This window comes from Neovison vison, chromosome 2, assembly GCF_020171115.1.
Source record: "Neovison vison isolate M4711 chromosome 2, ASM_NN_V1, whole genome shotgun sequence".
NCBI classification, from domain to species: Eukaryota; Metazoa; Chordata; class Mammalia; order Carnivora; family Mustelidae; genus Neogale; species Neogale vison.
The window spans coordinates 66,218,777-66,244,707 of NC_058092.1; the positions used below are offsets into that span (position 1 = coordinate 66,218,777).

Below are 25,931 nucleotides of genomic sequence, written 5' to 3' on the forward strand. Positions count from 1 at the left end.
ACTTAACAAAGCCTATAAGGATTCACAAAGGAATTAGCAAAGTCCTACAGTGTGGGTTGTACAAATGGTTTAAACATGACAACACTCAGAATAAAAGCCATCTGTGAGTGTTACCTAGCCGTTAGCTTAAGCACAGTTAGAGACAGGATGAAGCCGATAAAAATAACCTCAGCTGCCTTCGTAGAAGTTTACACACTGTCCAAAACCAGAGAATTTTGGTTGTAAGAAACAGAGCAAGAACAGAGGCTAGACATGACGAGGACTAGGTTAAATATTAAATTCGGATGCATTTTTCTAGTGATCAGATAACAGTTTTTGGAGAAACATGTTCTAGGACTTGTTGGGTGACTATTTTCAGAGTAATTGTAGAGAAACTTCATGCTGTTTACTGTATTCTGTACATTTACAGATTTTCAGTAAAGTGTGTGCCATGTTGAGCCCTTCAAGGATAAATAGGTAAAACGCATTAGAACACCAACAGACTAGAAAATATGTACTACCATAAACAAAGGAGTGTAGCAAGAGAACCCCCTTGTGGCCAGAGAATATTTATACCAAATGAAGACTGTAATTAGAGCTGGTTAGATTTGTCTGATCATAGACCCAGCACACTTAAATCGTGGGTTCATTGTACCCCATTCACTAACTTGATGTCATGTTTTTCTATTTTTGTTTGCTTTTCTTTCCTCTTTTAAAAAATATTTGACACATAACACATACAAAAAAATATATAAATCACCAGTGTATATAGTTCAATGAATTATCACAAATTGAACACAACTATGTAACCACACCCAGATCCAGAATAAGAATATTACTGGCACCCAGAGTACTCTCCTTGTCCCTGCTTCTAACCATGACCCTGCAAGGGCAGCCATTATTCTGATACTTAGCACCCCAAGTAGGTTTTGATTATGCTTGAACTTGGGTAAATCTCACAGTATGTATTCTTTTTCCATCTGACTTCTTTCACTTAACGTGTCTGTGGGATTCATGGATGTAATTTTTTTCTGGAGCGGTGCAGAATTCCATTTTGTGCATTTACTCTAATCTACTTGTTCTATTGTTAATGGGCATTTGAGTAGTTTTCAGTCTGGGAAATTATCAACAGGGCTGCTAGGAACACTCTTGTGCTCGTCCTCCGTCCGATGAGTATGCTGAGGAGAACGCAGAGATGCTAGAACTGCTGGGTCATAAACAGTGCCAAGGCTCAGCTTTCACTGATGCTGCAGGCGGGTGGGGCATGGGCGGACGGTCGAAGTCATCACACCCACTTCTAACTCCGCAACAGAATTGCCATTGTGGGGGCGCCTGGGTGGCTCAGTGGGTTAAGCCTCTGCCTTCGGCTCAGGTCGTGATCTCAGGGTCCTGAGATTGAGCCCCATGTCGGGCTCTGCTCAGCGGGGAGCCTTCTTCCCTCTCTCTCTGTGCCTGCCTCTCTGCCTACCTGTGATCTTTCTCTCTCTATGTCAAATAAATCTTTAAAAAAAAAAAAAAAAAGAATTGCCATTGTGCCACATTCTAGCTAGCACGTGGTTGGTCTTTTTTGTTTTAGGTGAATAGTAGTAGCTCAGTGTGGCTTTATTTTTCATTTTCTTAGTGACCCATGAAGTCGAGTTATCTTTGCATCTGGAGCGGTGCAGAATTCCATCAAAAATCACTGTGTATATGCTGTGGGTATTGAAATATTCTGGAGATGAGTTCTCTGTTGAATGTAAGAATTGGAACTCTCCTTTCCAAATTTATGGGATGCATTTTCATTCCCAGAATTGTGTCATTTGATAAGAAATCCTTCACTTGAATATTTTTCACTTTGTCAGATTTTATGGTTAACAGTTTATGCATATTATCTAAGAATGTTTTGTCTACTCTGAAGTCTGGAAATGTTCTCTTATAATTTTCTTCTAAAAGATTGATTGTTTTACCTTTCACATGCAGATTTGCAATCCATCTGGAAGTTTTTGAGTATGGATAGAAATTAATTTCTTTTCTGTAAGGCTATCTGGTTAATTCAGGACCATGTATTGAATAAACCATCATTTCTTGATCTGTACTGGTATATATATATATATATATATATATATATATATATATGCACAAAACAGACATACACACACATATACATATATATGTGTATATATATATGTTATGTTATGGTTAGAAGCAGGGACAAGGGGAGTACTCTGGGTGCTAGTTATATATATATGTATATATGAGAGGTATACATATATATGTATACCCCGTCGCGTGACTATGTATGTGTGAGTCTGTCTCTGGACTCTATTTCGTGCAATTGGTCAGTTTGTCTCTCTTTCATCAATTACCCATTGTCATGTTTATGATGGTTTTACAATCGTTTGTAATAGTTAATTTTGCTGTTCTTCTGTTCCAGTTATCTGTTTATTGACTCTTAGTTCCAAATTTATCCTTTGTTGTGGAGTCTCTGAGATGGAAGCTGTCCCTTTAAATGCCCCGCCCTTGCCTGTGGGCTCCAAGTTCAGTTCTGTCAGTAGAGGGCTCTGGAGAGTCGTTGCAAGAGAAGGGTTCTGCTTCCTGGTTCTGCAGGTTGTGAAACGTGGGGCTTCTTCAGTGTCCAACTCCTGAAGCACGCACAGCCATTTCAATGACGGGCCCCTCTGGGGTATGGGGGCAGCAGCACAAGCAGCCCGCCGCGTTCCCCAGGATCCCCCCTTGAGCGGTTTTGCCGCCGGGTGACTCCAGTGAGACACCTCTCGCTGTGGCTTTCCCTAGCACCCGAGGGGGTGAATTCCCAGCCATTTTCCCTTCTGCACCACAGGCACTTCTTTGCCATTTAGTGAGACAAGGCCATAACCAGGTCTTGCGCCTACACCTGCTGGGACATCTTCCTCTGTATCTTATTTCACCCTAAGGGTAAGATCATTTCTGAGATCCTGACATCTGCTCTTTACTGTAGTTTTTGGTTTTTTACCTCTAGCTAATCCCTCATCACTACCATATGCTGTTATTGTAAATAGTTCTTTAAATTAAACTTTCTCAGATCCTACTGTGTGGTTTCTTTCTCCTGATTGTATTCAGGCTGATATAATATCTTTATAATAATGTCTTCCAATATGTGAACATGGTATGTTTTTCCGTTAGTTCTATTCTTGTAAGTCACATGATGCATTTATTCCTAAAATTTTCATGTATCTTTTATTTCATCTATTTTATTATTAATTTTCCTGTTGTTCTTATAATAGGAATTTAATAGATTTCAATGTACCTTTTATCCACTGAGCTTGCTAAATTTACATAGGAATGCTTATAGTGTATATAATCTTCCTTGTTTTTCACATATAAAGTCATGCTTATGCTAATAACTGGGTTTATATTTTCCTTTCTAACCCTTATACTTTTTATTTCTGTATCTTAACTTACTGCATGTCTAACTTTCAGTACAATATTGATTAGAGCTGGTAATAAAGCCTTGCTTTTGGAAAAATGGTTCAGTATTACACCATTAAATATGGTGCATGCTATATTTGTTTCCTTATTACCAGACACTCTATTGGATTAAGGAACATCCATTCTATTCAAAGTTAAGGTTTTTAAAAATTTAAAAAAAAAAAAAAACTTTTTATTTTTAGAGAGGGAGGGAGCACGAGAGAGAATCCTGAGCAGGCTCCACACTCAGTGCAGAGCCTGATGGGGGGGCAGGGTTCACTCAGTCTCACAACCCTGAGATCATGACCCCTGCAGAAATTGAGAGTCCAGTGGTCAATCAACTGAGCCACCTGGTTGCCCCTAAGGCTCTTTTTTAATATAATGAGTGGGTGTCAGAGTTTAAGTGTTTATCACCTGAATCGATATTATCATATTATTTTTATCTTTTTTGTTTATTAATATGCCAAATTACAGTGCTTTTTCAATGTAAAAACACCCTGTGTTATGACAATGAACCTGTCATTGTTGTTGGCTGTTCTTCCTGAGACTGAGTCTGAGTTTAAATCAGTTCACTTTCGAGGTCTAATACAGAATAATATGTAATCAATAAATGACAAAGTAAATGTTTAGTCATAAGGAAAGGGAATGATTTAACCATAAGAAAAATGTTCATTTTTATTATTTTTATTTTCTCAAAGCGACACTTTTCTTTAAATATGCTCTATCTCCTTTCAGAAAAGTAGATTGTGTCGCAATGGCTATTACCAGGCTCCTCTTTAATCTTCAGGACTCCTAAGTTGTCACTCATCTATTTCGTTTAATTCATTTTTGTCGTAAATCAAGCAGCGAGGGTACGGCAAGCAGAGGTGGGGGAAACTACAGAGGAGGACGGAGAAGGCCAAGGAAGGAAAAATATTGAGAGGGCAGAAATAAAAAAAGAAGGAACTATGAGATGGGAAACCAAGTGGATGGAAGGAAAATGAAATCTTCGAGGCAAGACAGCACTGGGAAGTAAATGACCCCAGGTTTGTACCGGGAAGAGGCTGCAGAAGAAGAACGGGGAGACTGAAGAAAGAGAGAGAGAGTAGAGCCTCGTTTTGATGTCTCTCAGGCGAGGTAGCTCTGGCTCCCTGGTCTTCCGGACTCGCCACACAATGTGGGTGATGCTCACTGCTTTGAGAGGTGGTTCCCTTATTCAGCTCCAGGATTATCTCAAGTGACAAAAAAATGTTAGCCATTCAGTTTTTGAGGGCTGGAGTGTAGGATTTAGGGCTTTACTCCAGGGAGGCCCTGGAATGATTTCAACTACTCATTAATCCCACCAACCTCAGACTTGAGAGATGGGAATATCCTCTCTTCATAGTTCTCCACCTTCCATTTCTTTCTCTTTAAACAGCCTTTATATACTTCTTAAGAAGATTTGTTTCCTTATAAATAAATAGCATCCTCAAAACTTAATGAAAATATCAATTATTTTTATATTATGTGGTTTTTTAAAAATATATTTTTTAACTGATAAAAGGTATACACGGCAGCTCTTGTACGTACTCTAGTACCTCAAAAAAGATGGCCATGTTACCTCCTAATCCAGCAAAGATGACATCCGTTCATCCTGTGATTTTTCTGTGAAGGTAGCTTTTTCATTTTCTGTTGCCCATGGTCTAATAACTAAAAATACTTTAAAAAGAACCGGAAGATTATTATGTGTTTCCCTTAAATTCTTTATTGTACCTAATCTTATTCTTAGATTCATGCAGTGCCTCACCTAATTTCATTCTGGGTTGGTTTTATGAGGGTAGAATCTATGTTTATGTCCCTAGAGTTTAGCACAGAGTGTGGCATATTGGTGCTCAATATATTTTTTATTAAGAGAAGAAAGAATGGATGGATGAATGGATGAATGAATTAATGAGTAAATGCAAAAGGCTAAAAATGAATCGCTTGGATTCTAGTCTTGTCCTTTGTTATAGTCAGAAATCTACCACGGCCTCCCAATGGCCTACCTCCTTGTACAACTCCTTCCCCTGGAGTGTGGCAGAGATCTAAAAATGATGGGGTATCAGTTCCATAATTCATTTATTGTCTTTAAGAAAGTGATTGTCTTCAGTGGTCTTGAAAAAATTGGACAAGCCCTTAAAAGAAAGGGATGCTTTCTGAAGGCAGAGACTCAAGGCATGAAGGAGACTGACACAGAGAAGATTCTGCTGCTGACTTTGGAGGATTCTGTTGCTGCCATGTGTATAAGATGAGTGCAAAGGCCATTGTCAAGAAACTGGGAGCAACCTCCAGGAGCTGAGAGTAGCTTCAGGTTGGCAATCAGCAAAGAAAACAGGACCTCAGTCTTACCCTTGCTAAGAATGAAATTCTGCCAACAACCTGAGCTTTGTATTAGATCCCTTCCCAGAGAAAGATCGGATCACTGTTGGCCAATGCCTTGAGGGACGCACCCTGAGCAAAAAATTCTTTTGAACCATGTTGGGTTTCTTGATCCTCGGAAACTATGTTGTAATAAATGTGAGTTGTTTTAAAGCCTCTAGATTCATGATATTTGTTACAAAGCAGGAAAAAACTAGCTCTTCTTCCTAAGACTTTGAATTTTGATGATGCCATTCTCCTGCTTTTAGAGTCTTCGGTATTGCCGAATCCCTTTCCTAGGGTCATTACTGCCAGTTTGATGCTGTCAATCCGTGCCAGCAGGCTAAAATCCTTGGAGGTCCCTGATGACCCTGTGCTCTCTCTTGCATCATGTCTTCCTTGCACTTTGTAGGGTCCCAAGGTGGGCTGCCCCCAAATGTACCACAATGACATACTGATTATTTTGAATTGAGGCTACTTGGGAAACAGTCGGTGTAAAGACATTTAGAACCTTCTCTGACCTCCAGAAAGGAGGACATAAATCTGTTACATGAAAAGTATCTTCCCTGTACTAGAAGTAAAAAGATATCCTTATCACCAAAGAGAGGGAACTTAAAAGCCAAGAAAGCAGTAACAATAAACCTCAGTGTGTGTGTGTGTGTGTGTGTGTGTGTGTGTGTGTGTACAAATCTATAGCTAGCTCAGCGCAGATTCCACTTAGAATTCCTTACTAATGAAAGTTCCCAAGCCTCTCTTTTCTTTTTATCCTGCCGAGTTCTCACAAATTTATGGTTTCTTTGTCTATATTGTATAAAAACTGCCTGCCTTTGTCATTTCATCAGGTCTCAATTTCATTATTGGGCCTCCATGCACATATCCTAAAACTTTGTTTTTTCCTTTTGTTAATACGTCTCGGGCCCGTTGAATTCCTAGACCTGCTGGAAAATCCTTGGAGGGCAGAAGGAAATTTCTTCCTGCCCTACAATTCATGCCTTAGTCTAAATTTTAATTTGCTAGCTTTTACTAGTGCCTTAAGACTGGGTGAGTCCACTGTTATCCTGGTCCCCAGGGGATCTGGTTTTTACTTCTTTTGTAGCTCGTAGGGCTCGGATATAACTGTCTATGTACCTGACCGCCTCCCTGAGCACATGGCATGCGATGTGAGGGCAGTGTTTTCATCTTACTCAGCACTATCCATCCCCAGGTTCGAAACCAGTGCTGAATGACTGAATGTGTAAATGGGAAACAAGGCTGTGCACTGCCTTAGGAATGAATTCAGGAAAAGTCCGATCCTCATCTGTTTGTTCCCGTGCAGGAAGACCTGGTTTCAAATACCGGCCAGGGCTACCACTCTGCTCGTGGAATTAATTTGGGCAAAGTCACCTCACGTCCTTAAGTTTTGTTTGCATACTTTGACAAATAAAGATACTATGAGTGATTAGTGTATGAGATTGTTTCAAGAAGAAACTAGGAAAATGAATGCAGTGGCACAGTGTCTAGTCCACAGTTAAATGTGCAGAATGTTAACTATTGGTTTTAGGGCAGTTCTTTATTAATCACCATTTCTTACAAGCCTCCATGTGGGCTACAGAGGGGACCAAGATCTTTTTCAGGTGTTTGGCAGAAATCATTTTCTTTTTCTTTTGCCTTTTCGTTTTTCTCTGTTCTTTGTTTCTAGCAAGGAAAAAGAAACTTAAGAACGAGCCACAAGCTGCCTGCTGACTGCTGCTTTGAGTTTCACTTTCGTTTTTCTCAAACCAGAAGATACCGGTCTCAGCAGAACCTTTCAGTCTCCAAACGGGCTGCTGGATACAGGGAACAGAGCACCTACCACTACCTGTAAGCTCCCTCCAACTCTTAAAACACAGGTAAGTGGCTTTTTGCCATTGGATGTTTTCCAGCTGTGTATGAAGAAAATTGACTGCCTTTTTTTGGAAAAAGAACTTCAGAGGAAATTGCTGCTAATGATCATAACTTCCTCTTGAATTTGTTTTGTTTTTAATGAACATTTCAAACACAGGGGACTCCAGAATGTTAAGTAAGCTCCAGTGTAATCTCACGCGGTTCTCAGATTTTTAAAAATGACTTGCTTTATCAAATTAGAATAGTTTTTTACCTCGGAAAAATAAAAGCCTTACAAACAATGTTGAAGTTACCTTTGAATCTCTCCTCCATTCCTTTCTCTTCCTTTCCTTCCCTGAGGGAAATATCATCCAGACTTTGGGATCAATTGTTGTTTTGCTGGTTTTTGGTGCCTTTGATATATGGACATATGTATCTAAACACAAGCTCTAGTATCCTTTTGTGTTAACAGTTTATTTAAATATCATAAGTGTATGATTCTCAATTGCTTTTTTCCACTCAAGATTGATGTTTTGAGCTTTAACAATGTTGATACAAATAGGTCTAGTTTAGTCACTTCAGTGCTCTCTAGTATTTCATTGTGTGAATCTGACAAAATCTGTCCCTGCAATCTTCTAATGTCACCCTAAACAATGCCGCTATGAGCGTACTTGCTCCCCAAAGTGATGTGTGTCTCTCAAAATAATGTGAATATTAGGGGTGCCTGGTGGCTTAGTGGGTTGGAGCCTCTGCCTTCGGCTCAGGTCATGATCCCAGGGTCCTGGGATCGAGCCCCACATCGGGCTCTCTGCTCGGCGGGGAGCCTGCTTCCCTTCCTCTCACTCTGCCTGCCTCTCTGCCTCCTGGTGATCTCTGTCTGTCAAGTAAATAAATAAAATCTTTGAAAAAAAATAATGTGAATATTATCTCTGTCTGGATCAACTTGGTATTGTTGGACTTTTGTTTGATGTGAAATAATATCTCATTTACACTTCTTCGTTTGTAAAATGATTGAACACTTTTGTATGTTTGCAGCTTGAGTTACCTTGTCTGTGAATGTCTTCTTCATATATTTTGACTGCTTTTTCATTAGAGACAGATTTTCCACTAGATGTGAGATACACACACACACACACACACACACACACATCAGTCAGCCATACAAAAGGATGAGATCTTGTCATTTGGGACATGGATAGATCTAGAGGGAATTATGATAAGTGAAATAAGTCAGAAAGAAAAATGCCTTCTGATTTCTCTTACCTGTGGAATCTAAAAAACAAAACTAATTAATAAACAGTATGGGTTCATTTCTGTGTTCTGCTTTTTCTCTTGGTTTTTCTATCCTGTTATTCCATTTCCTCTCTTGTGTTTATAATGAATGTGAATCACTGAATATAAAAAAATGGAGGCTACGAAGATGTTCTCTTAATCTAGACAAGATCTGTTTTTGCATCCGCCATGCTGTTGGGGGCATAAGAAACCTTCATTTATACTAATCCAACCATAGACTGAAATTACTTAGGAGATGCGGTTGAGTCTGTCCATTTCCAGTCCACCCTTCCTTCTTCCCTGTAGCTCTTCAGAATCCTTGCACACGGGGGCGCCTGGGTGTCTCAGTCAGTTAAGTGACTGCCTTCACCTCAGCTCATGATTCTGGTGTCCTGGGATCAAGCCCTCTCACCAGGGCCCCAAGTCATCAGGCTCCCTGCTCCCTGCTCCCCCGCCCCTTGCTCCTCCTCTCTCCTGGCTCCTGTACTTTCTTGGGCTTGCTCACTCTCCCTGTCTTCTATAAACAAAAAACAAACAAAAATCCTTGCCCATGGCCTGAGAGGAGGGTTGCCAAGGCATCCTCTTCGTTGCGCTCTATTGACGTGGCTCTGGGAGTCTAGCAGCAGTTTTGCCCAAAATCTCAGCATCTCTGGCACCTCGTCTAAAGCTAACAGATAGTCCTCATGGAAATGCGCTCCCCAATGCCAGGCTTACCTCTCTGTGTTCACTTCTTTTCCCAATCTTAGCCCTCCAGTGCTTTCAAATATATGTATTTACAGTTTACCCTGTGTTCTCATTTTTCTCGTTGAAAGAATTGGCATGATGGCCCTTGGTTTATTCTGCTGCTGTAGGACCTTGATGTCTGTTAACTCCTTTCATATGTCAGTTTCTTTCTTTCGGAACTGTTTTTTGTAAAAATTCCTTTCTCCTGCCTTCTACTTCATGGGTTGGCCCACTATAACCTGTGTGACGCCCATCTGTTTTGATAAAAAAGACTCTATTGGAACACAGTCATACCCATTTGTTTACACATTGTCTCCATTTTTGTGTCACATTGGCAAAGTTGAGTAATTACGGCAGAGACCACGTGGCCCACAAAGCCTAAAATATTTACTCTCTGTCATTAAGAAAAAATTTTGCTGATCGCTGTTCTAATTTATTAATTTTACTATGTCCTTTATCTAAGCTTTCATTTGTCTACTGACTTTAAAAAATATAATGATTTTTTATTTCTAAATTACCTATTTTTTCCATAGGTACCTACTGTTTTGCATTTCTCTTTCTCTTTCTCTCTCTCTATGTGTGTATGCGTGCGTATGTACCTAGATATACGTATACATATACTATATATGCTATCTACTACATAGATATACTATGTATACGTATATCTAGGTACATACGCACGCATACACACATAGAGAGAAATATACATACATAGATCTATGTATACATACATAGATCTATGTATGCATATATGTATACATATATCTATGTACATATATGTACACATATCCATATACATATATGTATATGTACATGTGCATACATATATCTATATATGTATACATACATGCATATATCTATGTCTATACACATGCATGCACATAGAGAAGGAATGGAAAACGGTAGGATATATATAGGATAATCTATATATATCTATATATATATATGTATATACATACACATACACATTTTTTTTTTGCCTTGTGGTCCAAATAACATATTTTAATTGGGCCAGAGGGAAAAAAAATAACGCGTTGGAGCTAGAAGCAGAAATCTATGCTTTAAACCATTGTGATATACTAACTAGCCTCTCAACTTATTATTGTTTTTCTATCAGATACAGAACAATGGCAGTGGCAACCAGATTGACATGGAGTGAGCAGAAGAGTCTGGAGAAGATGCTTGGGAATGTGTCCTTGAGACTTCTTTATAAGTCTAGTGTCCATGAGAGGGACATTCGTAGTATGAATGAAAAGTGCACTCGTCAGGGACCTACTGTAACAATAATTTATGTTGGTAACTTTGTTTTGGGGGTCTTTATGCTTGGGGATCATCCTGAAGAGCATAACAATTTTAAAACGGTCAATCCCTCCTTCTATTTTTCGTTTCAAAAGAATGCTATAACTGCAATGAAAACTGCAGTTTTAGAAACAGAAACAAAAATTAATTCTGGACAACTGGTATGTTATTCTTCTGGCCAAGAGGTGTTTTCTGTACATCCAGGTGAAAGCAGCTTTTCTGTGGATGATTCATTAAGGAATACTTTAGGCACATATTTGCGTTCTGGCAGCAAGTATTCGGAATGTGAAGTTTTTCACGTTGACGGTATGCTAAATTAGATAATCCTACATTCTTTTAAAAAGATTTTATTTATTTATTTGACAGACAGAGATCACATGTAGGCAGAGAGGCAGGCAGAGAGAGAAGGGGAAGCAGGCTCCCCACTGAGCAGAGAGCCCGATGTGGGGCTCAATCCCAGGACTCTGGGATCATGACCCGAGCTGAAGGCAGAGGCTTTAAGATACTGAGCCACCCAGGCGCCCGAGAATCCTACATTCTGATTCTAGTTTCTCTTTGTGTTCATGGGTCATAATTGAGCTGCAAGAACAAGGACAAATGAGAGGAAAGTCAGTTTTCATGCTATCAGCTTTCTCATTCATAAACTTCAAAATGAAACCTAGGGAGCATGAAGGTTGTGAGGTATTGCTTAGAATGTACAGGCAGCTTTGAGCAAAGCAAGCTGAGAAGTAGGAGTGGAGAATTGGAGAGGGAGAGCCAGCGAGGGCGGGGTTTATGTTGGCGCGATGATGGCTTTTGGGTCAGCTGTAAGATCTCTAGGTGTAGTTAGGTGAGAGTTTCCAGAACCAGTTACTGTGCAGGGAGGTTAATTTTCCCTTCTCTTTGCGTGATGTTGCCAACTCTAGCTCCTAGCTGGACAGCCCAGCCCTGGTTTGTATAAGCAGACTCTCTGCCCCATTCAGAAGGCACACTGGGGCATATTTAGTTGGGCAAATTAAAAAGGTTATTATGCTGTTTCTTTCCTACAGGAATTGAGGATGATATAAACTACATAAGCAAGATAACAGGAGCCACCAAGTAAGTTAGGTTCTTGGACTATCTGTTACTTATTTTATTTAGGACACATCTATAAATGGCGTTGGAAATGAATGAGTAAAATAAAGATCATATAACTTGGAGTGATAAAAAATGAGTTACAATGTTATTTTATAGTATGTTCAAGGCAATTTACAGCAACAACAGGGACAAAATCACTACCAACTGCGAACCTTTAAAATAATCTACCTGGTGATAGTTTGGCTTTATGTTTCACATTGGACTTGCTAGATTCAAAGTCTTCCAGGCAGAAAAGTCTAGAGGACTATTTCAGGTAATTCCTGTGAAGGCTTTCCCTGGATATAAAGGTTTTGGGGGAGTTTCAGTAAGTTTTAAAAACAAAATCTTCTTTGCCAATCTATAGATAAATATCTGCATTGCATATATTTCATTTCTCCTTAATATAGTATTATTACTGAAATAATGCTTATCTTCAGGGTTGTTGGAATTTGTTAGATCTATGTGGTCTAACGCTCATAGTTTTTAACAGTGATTTGGTTGCTGGTTAATGTTTCTTTATTTGGATATAGATAAAAGCATTGTCTTCATGCACAAAATGCATTAGCTTTAGACCATTTCAAATCATATGATAGATGTTAATGCGAAGATAATAAGTAATGAAAACATACTTGTAAAGGGAAGGAAAGAAGCAGCAGAACTGTACTGTTCCTGTGAAAGTTTGGCTTTTATCTTTAAGTATTGCGTGTCATTTGACAGGCACAGAGATTCACTTCTAGTCGAACTCGGAACCTACAAGCCCTGTGTAGACTTTGTTTCAGAAATTCGTATTCTCTTGCTGGGTCCAATTGGGTCTGGAAAGTCTAGTTTTATCAATTCAGTGAAGTCTGTTTTCCAAGGCCGTCTGACTCGCCAAGCCAGAGTGGGGTCTGATGTCACCAGCATTACTGAACAGGTAAGTGATTTAAGAATTTTCTGAGGATTTTGTTTTATTGATTATAATTTTCAGGTTTGTTCATTTCTTCACCATTTTCTCTTAGAACATTAACCTCCTCCTGATCCAAGCAATTAAATGCTAAGTCAAATATAAAAAAGGAGCAAAAGTTGATTCAGAATTCCCTCCATTGAGTTGTGTTTCACTGAGAGGCTTTCCATTTTTATGCATGCAAGAAGCAGTAATTCGAAGAATGCTTTTTGGCACTTGTTAAAAAAAAAGAATTGCAATTGATAATTTTGGGGGAAAATAATTTTTTTTTCATAAAAATGTCCTTTAACTTAACATTGTAATATAGATTCATAATTGTATTTTAAAATTATTAAAAAATATTTAATTGTCTTCTGTCTAAAATTTTTATGTTAAATGTCAATAGCTATAACCTACATAAATAAAATACCTTTGAGATTCTCAGTAATTTTTAAGTGTCAGGTGATCCTGAGACCAAATGTTTGAAGACCACAGTGTCAAAATATTAACCACTCTCTGTTCTTCCTATTGTCATGTCCTGAATGCTAGTGGAAGAATGAATTTTTACCTTTGATATACTTTGTTTTATAGTATAGGATATATCCTATTAAAGATGGGAGACATGGCAAATACCTGCCATTTAGGTTGTGTGACTCCATGGGCCTACATGAGAAAGAAGGAGTTGGATTGTGCATGGAAGATATACCCTACATCTTAAAAGGCTGCATGCCAGACAGGTATCAGGTAAGAGCTCTCCAACCTCTAAAACATTTAAAATCAGTTTCATCAATTGTTTTTGTTAAATTTTTACCCCATAAGGCGGTTTCAACTGTCATAAGGTATTTTCAACATCAACCAACACTACTCTACTTTAAATGAATAAGTACTCAAATAAGTAAAATAGAGTAACTTATTTTCTAGAGCATTAAGAAAGAAAGCCTGGGGTGCATGGCTGGGCTCTGTCTGTAGAACTCGTGACTCTTGAGTCTGGGCCATGAGTTCGAACCACACTGGGTGTGGTGATAACTTAAAAAATAAAAAAAAAAAAGTGATCTCAAAAGAAAAAAAAAGAGAGAGAGAAAGAACATAAAAGAAATGCAGCCAAATTACTCATACAGATTCCAGGAAAAGGACAGGAGGAGATTTTGTTTATATCATTCTTTACTGTAAAATAGATAGGAATGTTATATTTTAATCTCATGCACTTTTTTTGATCAATTAGACAAAATCTTGGAACAATTAACCACTTTTTGTTGAAATGTACTATTATTATACTGTAAGTACTTAGAGTTCACTACTTAAATGCTACCTAATTACCTATGTCCAAAGGTTGGCTCTGCCACTAGTTGGATGTGTACCCATAAGCAAGTTACATACTTGTCTTTATAAGTCTTACTTTTTTATGTGTGAACTGTAGGTGATCATAATGCCCATTTCATAGGGTGCCTGAGAAGATAAATCAGATCATATACTTTTTATTCTCAAAAGGTCAACCATTATCATCACTTTTCTTTTAGGCATTGGGTATAATACAATCTCTGAACAGTGACTTCTGTTGTGCTTGATTGGAAACCTTAACTATGTACTCATACATTAAAAAAAAAAACCCGTGATTAAAAACCTAATTTGTGCCAGGTGCTATGCTGCTGCTTACTGGAAACACAGGGTTGACTAAGAACATAATTTTTATCCTCACAATCTAAGGAGACATAAGATACAGGAGGTGGAACAGAGCCAAGAAATGGGAGATATTGTGAGCCTATGAAAACCTTCATTTTTTACAACAAAGAGGAATCAGTTCAGTCCAACATGGAAAAATATGGGGAAAAAATAACGAATGTAGCCCTTTACTATATTTTTATTTATTTATTCTTATATTTCTTACCTATCTATCTATTTATTTATTTTTTAAGATTTTATTTATTTATTTGAAAAGGGGAGAAAGCAGCAGGCAGAGGGAGAAGCAGGCTCCCCACTGAGCAGGGAGCTCCATTCCAAGACAATGGGAGCATGACCCAAGGCAGCCGCTTAACCGCTTAACCGACTGAGCCAGTTAGGCGCCACCCCTTGCCCCCTCCCCCGCTTTGCTGTATTTATCTGTTTTCTTAATCCTAGAAAAATTATTGTTCTGTGGTAAGGGGATACTAACTTAAAATTTGATATTTCTTCTATTTCATTTTTATTTATTTTTCTTCTGTGAAATTAAGGAAACTATAGTATTTAAAAATGCATTTTCAATGTATTTTTCTCTTTCCTTTTTTTCTCTATCCATTAATCCATTTAAGTACAGAAAATGTTTAGAGAGGGGTGCCTGGGTGACTCAGTAGGTTAAGTCCTCTTCCTTCAGCTAAGGTCATGATCCCAGGGTCCTGGGATCGAGCCCCACATGGGGCTCTCTGCTCAGCGAGGAGCCTGCTTCCCTTCCTCTCTCTCTACCTGCCTCTCTGCCCACTTGTGATTTGTCTGTCAAATAAATAAATAAAATCTTTAAAAAAAAAAAAGAAAATGTTTAGAGAGAAGTCTTAAATGAAGTATAACCAGTTGCAATGGTAGTTTTCTTTCTTTCTTTCTTTCTTGACTCTGGGATTTGAGATTAGCTTTTTAAACATTGTACTTTCCTGAGATATTTCCACTATGGATAATGTAAAGTGTGTGTAATTCTCATTTTCACCAGTGCAATGATGTGGTTTTTCTATAAGCAAGATATAATATTACACTCATAGTGGAGAGGAAGTATGGAAGGACACTACTAATTAACCTGGGGGCAGAGTGGGTGGAGGGAGGAAAGTTTCAGTTTGGAGGTTAGTGGTAGTCACATTTGAAGCATGAATGTGTCTTAAAAAACTCAGCATACATTCTCTAAATGTTATCTTATGTTTCTATAACAGTTGAACCCCAGTAGACCAATTACACTCAGTCATCCTAACTTCATTGCCTCTCCGTCACTGAAGGACAGGATTCACTGTGTGGCTTATGTCCTAGATATCAACTCTATCAATGATCTCTCCTCTAAGATGGTGGCAAAGTTCCAACAAATTCAGAAAGAAGTCTTGAGCTATGGTGAGTCTCATTGTCCTTATCAAAAAACTTCTATTTTGAAATAATTACAGATTCACAGAATGTTGCGAGGAGAGTTCAGAGAGATCCTATGGACCTTTCACCCAGTTTCCTGAATCCCGGGTTGGTTGGTGGCAATAGCAGACAGAGGTCATTCATTTTTTGTTGTTGTTGTTGTTTTGGTCACATGTGCTTTTCCAGTGGTTTGATAGGGTGGTCATCTCCCCAGGTTATGTGACCTGACCAGGAAGATCAAACGCAGAAAAATGACACTGTTACAATGCAAGAGTGCGCCTCTGTATTGTTGAATCACATGTGTAGATTCAAAAGTAGTGAGTGGGTCTCTCTCACTTACAGTCTAGCTGCTTTTCAGTCTGTGGCTTTCTCACTGGATCTCAGCGTCTGGGTTTGCGTGGGAGCCCTTTAAGATTGGGATCTCTGGGGCGCCTGGGTGGCTCAGTGGGTTAAGCCGCTGCCTTCGGCTCAGGTCATGATCTCGGGGTCCTGGGATCGAGTCCCGCATCAGGCTCTCTGCTCAGCAGGGAGCCTGCTTCCTCCTCCTTCTCTCTCTACCTGCCTCTCTGCCTACTTCTAATCTCTCTCTGTCAAATAAATAAATAAATAAAATCTTTAAAAAAAAAAAAAAAAGATTGGGATCTCTGTTCTTCATAGGTCTGTGATTCTCTTGGTCTTAATCCCCACTGATTTTCAAGACCAGACATTTTGGGGCTTATCTTTTTGGTGCCAACCCCCAGGGTTGGGATGCCTGATGTAAGGCACAATCTCTTCATCCCTTGAGAAAGAGTTCATATTTTTTGGGGTCCCACCTGAATTTGGGGTCACTGCATCTGGAGTGGGGTGCTGAGCAAGGCAGTGTCTCTGCCTCTCATACCTTTCTGGATGCAGTTCTTGTTTTTGTGTGCGAAGGTGCTGTTCATCTAGTTGTCAGGTCCTTTTCAGAGGAAAATTATTCTATATGTAGTTGTAAATTAGCTGTGTCTGTAGGTGGAGGTGAGTTCACAGTTTTCTTATGCTGCCATCTTCAATTCCTCCTCTACGGGCATTTTAGAATTACTTTGTCTATTTTCACAAAACAATATTTGATTGGATATTGATAGTAATTACATTAAATACATTTAAGTTTTGAGAGAATTGACATCTTTACTCTGTTGAGTTCTTCCAATCCATGAACATAATATAGCTACCCATTTATTTAGGTCTTTGATTTCTTTCAACAGTGCTCCATAGTTTTAAACTTTCAAGTCCTGTTCATATTTTACTAGATTTATACCTTGGTGTTTAATTTTTAAAAATGGTATCATATTTGTAATTTTGGTTTCCAGGTGCTTCTTGCTGGTACATAATTTACAATAGAATTTTGTATGCAGATCTTGTCTCTTGTGATCTTGCTGAACTCACTTATTAGTTCTAGGAAAGGTGTTTTTTTTTTTTTCCCCATGCCATTTTAAACTGGGATAATTTTCTCCTTCTTTTTAATCTGCATGCCTTTTATTTCCTTTTCCTGTCATATTGTTCTGGCTAGAAGTTCCAGTACTATGTTGAATAATAGTGGTGATACCACATACCCTTGTGGTGTTTCTGATCTTAGAGGGAGACTATTCAGTGTTTCACCATTATGAAGATAGTTATGAGTTTTTATTTTTTTAAATTTTTTTTTACAATTCTTTATTAGTTTGAGGAAGTTCTCTATTCTTAGTTCTCTGGGAGTTTTTGTTCATGAATGGATGTTGAATTTTATCAAATAGTTTTTCCCCACAGTTTGACATAATCATGAAGTTGATCTTTGTCTTCTTAATATGGAGGATTACATTAATTTTTGAATCTTGAACCAGCCTTGTCTCTTTAGAATAAAACCCATGTAATCATGATATATAATTCTATTCACATTTGCTGTGTTATTGATAATGTGTGTATCTATATTTATGAGGGATCTTGGGCTGTAGTTTTTTGTTTTTGTTTTTGTTTTTATTTTTCTAGGTGTTGTCAGGTTTTGGTGTTAGAGTAACACTGGCTTCATAAAATGAGTTAGGAAATGTTCCTCTTCCATTTTCTTGAAGGGATTGTGAAGAATTGGTGTTATTTCTCTTAAAATCTTTGTTATAGTCTTTCAATGAAATCATCTAGTGGAGATGTATTTTTCAGGGTTTTTTTTTTAAGATTTTTTTTTTTATGTATTTGAGAGAGAGAGAATGAGAGAGAGAGAGAGCATGAGAGGGAGAAGGTCAGAGGGAGAAGCAGAATCCCTGCTGAACAGTGAGCAGGATGCAAGACTTGATCCTGGGATTGTAGGACCACGACCAGAGCCAAAGGTAGTCGATTAACCGACTTATCCAACCAGATGCCCCTTTTCAGGATTTTTAGTGCCCAGAATTTATTTTTTTGTAGCGACAAAAAACTACAGCCCAAAGTAGTTAGCAAGCTATTAAAATAATTTGTTTCATATTAGGTGAGTTGGGATAGTTTTGTAATTTTTAGTTCAGTCTTTTCCACCTAAGTTGTCAAATTTCTGTGTGTAAAATTGTTCGTATCATTTCCTCATTATTTCTTTTCTGTCTGTGGGGTCTGTAAGGATATCCCCTGTGTCCTTCATCATGTTGGTGATTTATGTCTTTTCTTTTGTTTCTCTGTCACTATTTCTAAAGGTTTGTCAATTTTATTGATCTTTTCAAGGATCTCTGTTTTTGTTTTATTGATACTGTAAGTTGTTTTCCTGTTTTCAATTTGTTCATTGATTTCTGCTGTTTAATTTCTTTCATCTTCTTGGTGTGGATATACTTTGCTTTCTTTTTTCTAGGTTTTTGAGGGGAGGAACTTAGATTGTTGATTTTATTCTTCTTCTCTTTTCTATTATAAACATTGAATGTTACATGTTTTTCTGTAAACACTTGTTTAGTTATGTACACAAGTTTTGATAGGTTATATCTTTATTATCTTCCAGTTTAATGTATCTTTTATTTCCCTTGAAACTTCCTTTAGGACACATGGATTATTTAGAATGTATTGTTTAGTTTTTAAGTGCATGGAGTTTTTCTTGTTACCATTCTGTTATTGACTTACAGTTTGATCCATTATGGTCAAAGGATACATTCTGATTTAAATTCTTTAAAAAGGTTTTAAAGTTAAATTATGGCTTAGTCTATAGTATATTTTGGTAAATGCTCCATGGTACTTGAAAATTATGTGTATGTTCTACAAGTGTTGATTATATAGGTTTTCTTGGTTTTGGTATGACAAGTGATTCTTGATTATAACTTTAATATTTGGGATATTATACTGTGAGACCCTGGATCTTATTTATTTATTTATTTTTCTTTTTTAAAAAAGATTTTATTTATTTGAGAGAGAGAGAAAGAGAAAGCACAAGTTGGGGGAGGGAGCGGGACAAGCAGACGCCACACCAAGTACAGAGACAAACTCGGGGCTCCATCTGAAGACCCTGAGTCCGTGACCCAAGCCAAAATCAAGAGTCAGATGCTCAACTGAGTTAGCAAAAGACAACAGTCTTCCTTTTCCTTTTACTAGCTCCAGTTCGCTTTCCCTAGAGGTGTACTTCTCTAGCTGCCAATATAGGATTTATGAAGTAAAAAGAAAAGCTAGAGAACTCACCACCATATTATGATTGTAATAATGTATAGCAAAAAGAGAAATTAAGAAAATAGTCTTTTACAATTACATAAAAAAGAATAGAGTATCTAAGAATAAATTTAACCAAGGAAGTGAAAGACCTGCATACTGAAAACTGTAAGACATTAATTCAAGAAATTGAAGAAGACACAAATAAATAGAAAGATATTCTATACTTAGGTATCAGAAGAATTCATATTAAGGTGTGCCTACTCTCCAAAGCAATGTACATATTCAATGCTATCCTTATCAAAATTCCAATAACATTTTTTACAGAAATAGAACAAATAATCCTAAAATTTGTATGGAACCACAAAAGACCCCAAATAGCCAAAGCAATCTTGAGAAAGAAGAACAAAGCTGGAAGCATCATGCTCCCTGATTTTAAATTTATTACAAAATCATAGTGATTTTAAAAGTATGGTATTAACATAAAAATGGACACATAGATCAAGAGGACAGAATAGAGAGCCCAGAAATAAATCCACACATTTTGGTCAATTAAGTTATGACAAAGGGACCAGTAATACACAGTGCGGAAAGATAGTCTCTTCAATAAATGGTGTTGAGAAAACTAGACAGCCACATGCAAAAGAATAAAACCCAACCACTGTCTTACACCAGAAACAAAAATGAAATCAAAATGCATTAAATTCTTGAATGTTAGGCCTGTAATCATAGAAGAAAACATACGTGGTAAGCGCTTCACCGTAGACCTTGGGGATGATTCACTGAATCTCACATTAAAAGTAAAAGCAACAAAAGCAAAAATAAACAAATGAAACTGCAGCAACCTGAAAAGCTTCTGCGCAGCCAGGGAAACCATCAACAAAACAGAAAGGCAGCCTACTGATTGGAAAAAAAATATTTGCGGATCATATAACTGATAAGATATAGGTATCTAAAATATTTAAAGGGGTGCTTGGGTGGCTCAGTCAGTTGAGCGTCTGATGATTTTGGCTCAGGTCATGATCTCAGGGTCCTGGGAGAGAGCTTCACGTTGGGCTCTGCGCTCAGCAAGGAGTATACTCAGGGATTCTCTCTCCCTCCATTCTTTGCCCCTTCCCCATATCTCTTTCTCTCTCTGTAATAAATAAATAAATCTTAAAAAAAATAAAATATGTAAGAATCCATACCATCAAAAACAAAACAAAACATAAAAGCAATCTAATTAAAAATGGGCAGAAAATGAGTAAACAGCTTTCCAAAGAAGACGTACAGAAGGCCATCAAGTACCTGAAAAGATGCTCAACATCATTAATCATCGAGGAAACACATAATAAAACCACAGTGAGGTATCATATCACACCTGCTAGAACAGCTGTTATCAAAAGAAGATGAGAAATAGCAGTACTGGTGAAGATATGGGAAAAAGGGAATGCGTGCACACCATTAGTGGGCACATAAATTGGTGTGGCCATTATGAAAATAGTACAGAGGTTCCTTAAAAAATTAAAAATAAAACTACCATACAATATGGGTACTTATCTGAAGAAAATGAAAACACTAACTCAAAAAAATATATGCACTCCCCCACCATGTTCATTGCAGCACTATTTACAATGGCCAAGATATAGAACAACCTAACTGTTCATCAGTGGATCAGTGGATAAAGAAAATGGGGTGTACACACACACACACACACACATATGCTCTCACACACAGGAATATTATTCAGTCATAAAAAAGAATGAAATCTTGCCCTTTGCAACAACCTTGGTGGACCTCAAGGGCACTATGATAAGTGCAGTAAGTCAGACAGAGAAAGATGAACACCTATATAAGCTCTCCTGTATATGAAATGTTTAAAAGAAAAAAAAAAGGCTCATAGAGATGAGTAGAGATCAGTGGTTACCAGACGTGGGGAAATGGAGGTGGGAAAAATAGGTGATGGGTGAAGGTGGTCAAAAGGTAAAAAGACTTTTAAAAAAGAGAATTGTTTGATCATTTATACTCTAGAGCCTCTTCTTTAGTATAGCAGTAGAAATACCACTTAACATAGAAAGCCACAGTGTAATGTACAGAGGATTGTCTTAATGACGAAGTAAATCTAGATTTTTTAATAGTCATAACTTAATCTTGTGAAAGTTAACTTCAGGGCACTGAACTTTAGTTTTCTGTGTAATGGGAATAAGTTTTGAATCTAAATATTATAAGATTGTAGTATTTAAATATTATAATCTAAATATTGTAGTAAGTACATTAGATGTACTCAGTGTAAGTATATAAACATACACAGATCTATTTCAGTTTACAATGGGCTTAGTGTAACTTGAGAATGCATTTATTTATTTATTTATTAGAGATTTTATTTATTTATTTGACAGAGAGAGACAGAGAGAGAGAGAGAGAGGGAACACAAGCAGGGGGCAGTGGGATAGGGAGAAGCAGGCTTGCCATGGAGCAAGGAGCCCAATGCGGGGCTTGATCCCAGGACCCTGGGCTCATGACCTGAGCCAAAGGCAGACACCCAACTGACTGAGCCACCCAGACACCCCCTGGAAAGGCATTCAATGTGCCTAACCTACCAACATTGCAGCTTAGTGTAGCCTGTCTAAAGCATGCTGGGAACACTTACGTTAGCCTGTAGCTGGGCAAAATCATGTAATGCAAAGCTGTTTTATAATAAAGTGTTGAGTATCTCATGTCATTTATTGAGTGCTGTAGTGAAAATGAGAAAGAGAATGGTTGTAAGTTTATAAGTTGTTTACCCTGTGGTCACATGCTGACTGAGAGGTACCACACTCTGTATCTCTAGCCCCAGATAAGGTCAAAATTCCAAATTTGGAAGTATGGTTTATTCCAAATTCATAATGCTTTTGCACCATCGTTAGGTCAAAAAATCTTAAGTTGAACCATCTGAAGTCAGGGACTGTCTGTATAAGCATGTAACAGCTCTAAAACGATGGTGGATTTGGGCTAAGGCTGATTTACAAAGTGCTGAGGTCTGGAATGCTTTTTCTCAAGGACATCTGGCCACACCCCATGCTGGGCAGCATGGCTTTGTTCATCTAACTGGGCTGATTTAGAGCCTCTAAGAAGACATTGCATTGATTCTGAAAGAGAAGAATTGCATTTTAGCAGAAGTTGAAAAGAAATTATATTTGTCAATTGAGAACTGCCTTCTACACAAACCAGGTTTTATTTAATTGGCCAACATTGTTAGTTATTCCTCTGGGACTTGGATAAAAGGAAGAGGGTAAAACAATCACGTAGGAATAGGGATCACAAACACTAGATTCATGTAAGGGGAAAATACTAAGAGCTCTGGTAAAGAAGCCTCTCAGGGGTATCCTTGAATGGCATTTGGAAATTTCAGGTTTATTTTATCTCTTGGAGAAGCATTCCTTAGTAAAGCAGAACTTTGATTTGATTAGTAGCCAACTGGGAGAGGAAAAGAGGTCCTTAGTAGATTTCCAATCCTCACATATAACCTTCCTCACTTTCTAGGGTTCTTTTTCAGTCCTCAGTGTCCAGCAACCACTCCCCCCTACACCCCTGATCACCTTAAAACATACTATTTGGAATAATAGATGATTGCAATGCAGTGTGAATTCAGTTGCATTTAGAAAAGATCTCTCTGCTGGAAGAAAAAGATCATTTCTAATAAGAAGAACTTCAGGTTTCATATTGACATTTACTAAAGATATTTCATTTTTTTAGGAGAGCTGCTTTTACTCATACTTAATTTCTTTGTTGAAACATTGCTATTTATGATTCAAAATAACTGATTTATCTCTTTGATATAGATACAGCCTGTGTACTCTTGCTTACTAAAGCAACTAATTGCGGTGAATTTCTTCAAGGCAATTTTTCAAACATGGATAAACCTATGACTTTCCAGAGCCGGGTAAAAAATACATTTCTAGCCAGACATTATTGTGATGCTGTTATATTGTGTGCATGTGTGTGTGTGTCTGTGTGTGCGTGCACGCGCTCATACTATGTATTCATAGGTAAATGAAGACATGGATTGATTGCCTTGTTAATTCAAGTTTATGTCCCACTTTAAAACAATAATTATTTGTACTATGATTATATTCAAAAGAGTACTTTTTTTTTGCTTTTTCAGTTTCTTTCTTGATTTATATTTGAATTCAGTCAATTTTCAGATATGAGTTATACTTATTAATTTTTCCACAGATAATGGATGCCAGCAAAATGTTAAATATTCCTATTTATAATACATTCGTGGTTGAAAATTACACATCAGAGTGGGAGCTGGACCCTATAAAGGACACTCAGATCCTCTTTGTGCTGAGGCAGATGTTACGGGTAGCAGAGGACTTCTTTGAGGACTTGCCTTGAGGAAACAGGTGATCTGACTCCTTTCTGTCCCTCTCATAAAGCATGGTGCTTTTTGAAAATCCCACGGTTCTACCTCATTGGATGACTGATGTCCATTAGCTTGCTCTAGACCTGATAGCTATGTCAGGATATGTGCTTTGCTTCTATTCTTTTTATTTTGCTCTCAGATAAAATTGTAGGAATGTTCCAGCTCTGCATGTGACATCATTTGTCTTGGTTCTGTTGCTTGCCCAAACCCTGGACTGGCAGGACCAATGAGAGTCATTGTCTGGTGACAGCCTCCTTATGACTTCTGCTTTCATTCACGTTTTGCCTTAAGTACCTGAGAGCGTCTAACTGATGGTTTCTTCTAGAATCTGTCCTTCTTCAAGCTCAAAGGTCAACCCTGAGCATCGGTGGGCCAAGAAAGGCAAACCGCCATTTGGGATTTTAATTTCTGTGACACTTTCCTCAACCTCCCCAGCAAAATGAACTATCCCCTTACTTATTTGTCTATAGCACTTTAGTTAGAACTCTATGTGAGTACTAATACATTGAATAACCATTTAAAAACGGTTACTTGGATATTCACTTCCCTAAATAAATTGTGAATTCTTTAGGAAGCAGTGTTTGGATTTTACATACCTTTGTATTCACAGAACTTAGCACAGTGTCTTATAGTGAGCAAGCATGCCTGCCATTATGCCTCTCTCCCAGGGTGATAACATGTACTGAACATTTTTCTTCTTGTAGAAGGGAAGACTGGAAAAGAATGAAATGCTGGAGAGAAGAAATGGACATGAAGGAGGGAGAATGTTTTACTTATCTTTGGCTGAAGATATGAATTTAAGCTAATTAAAAAGAACAGATATTTCTTAAGGACTTACATGTTATTTCTGTAAAAAAAACCAAAGTTTTCATTAATCAATTTCAAAATATCCTTCCATGTCTCCCAAGTAGAGTGATCAAATAAGGTTACTAGTGCAAGTCAAGAAGAAGGTTATCTGGGGCGCCTGGGTGGCTCAGTGGGTTAAAGCCTCTGCCTTTGGCTTGGGTCATGATCCTCTCTGCTCAGCAGGGAGCCTGCTTCCTTCTCTCTATGCCTGCCTCTCTGCCTACTTGTGATCTCTGGCTGTCAAATAAATAAATAAAATCTTTTTTTTTTTTTTTTTTTAAAAAAAAGAAGTTTATCTTATACACATGCCCCCAAATGGTTTTAAATTCCTCTGGGTAGCTGTAGAAATTAGCACTATTAGTAAAGAAAAAAAGATTTCAGAAGATAAGTTTTTGGTTTTCTGCCTAAAACCCTAACTCTCTTTTCCAAATTTCTTAGTATTTTTCAAGTGAATATGCTTTGGCTCAATAGTTATCTATATTAAAGCCATCTAATGTACTTTTAGTCAGAATTATTGTCTTCTTTGGGAAACTAAGAATACTAGAGATTTTGTGTGGTGGGTGGGTGGGGTGGGCTGTGGCATTAAAAAGTGACTGTTTGAACTTAAGTGTGTCTATTGGCAGAAGAATGGAGAAAGAAAATTTGGTATGCTGGCGCGTCTGGGATCAGCCATTAAGTGTCTGCCTTTGGCTCAGGTCATGATCCCAGGGTCCTGGGACTGAGCCCTGTATTGGACTCCTTGCTCAGTGGGAAGCCTGCTTCTCTCCCTTTCCCACTTACCCTGCTTATGTTCTCTCTCTCTCGCTGTTTGCTGTATCTCTCTGTCAAATAAATAAATAAAATCGTAAAAAAAAGAAAATTTGGTGTATATATACACAGACACACACACACACACACACACACACACACACAGATACACACACACCCTGGAATATTATTCAGCCATAAAAAGAAGGAAATTTTGCTATTTGAGACCATAATCTCACGTATATGTGAAATCCTGGAAAGCCTAACTCATAGAAACAGAGTAGAATGGTGGTTGTCAGGGGCTGAGGAATGAGGGGAATGGGGTGATGTTGGTTGAAGGGTAAAAATACCCAGTTACAAGATGAAAATATTCTGGGAATTTAATGT

The 25,931-nt window shown here is 37.9% G+C and overlaps 1 protein-coding gene across 1 annotated transcript; it reads left to right on the plus strand.

The window, feature by feature from the left end:
• Window positions 1-2,556: 2,556 nt before the first annotated feature.
• IFI44L (interferon induced protein 44 like) lies at window positions 2,557-24,784 on the plus strand. The gene is made up of 10 exons (XM_044238530.1): window positions 2,557-2,892; window positions 7,439-7,628; window positions 10,715-11,202; window positions 11,925-11,973; window positions 12,709-12,904; window positions 13,505-13,657; window positions 15,802-15,973; window positions 23,365-23,465; window positions 23,759-23,931; window positions 24,656-24,784. The coding sequence occupies exons 3-9, from the start codon at window positions 10,725-10,727 to the stop codon at window positions 23,921-23,923; spliced, it is 1,314 nt and encodes a 437-aa protein (XP_044094465.1). The 5' UTR covers window positions 2,557-2,892; window positions 7,439-7,628; window positions 10,715-10,724; the 3' UTR covers window positions 23,924-23,931; window positions 24,656-24,784.
• Window positions 24,785-25,931: the final 1,147 nt, after the last annotated feature.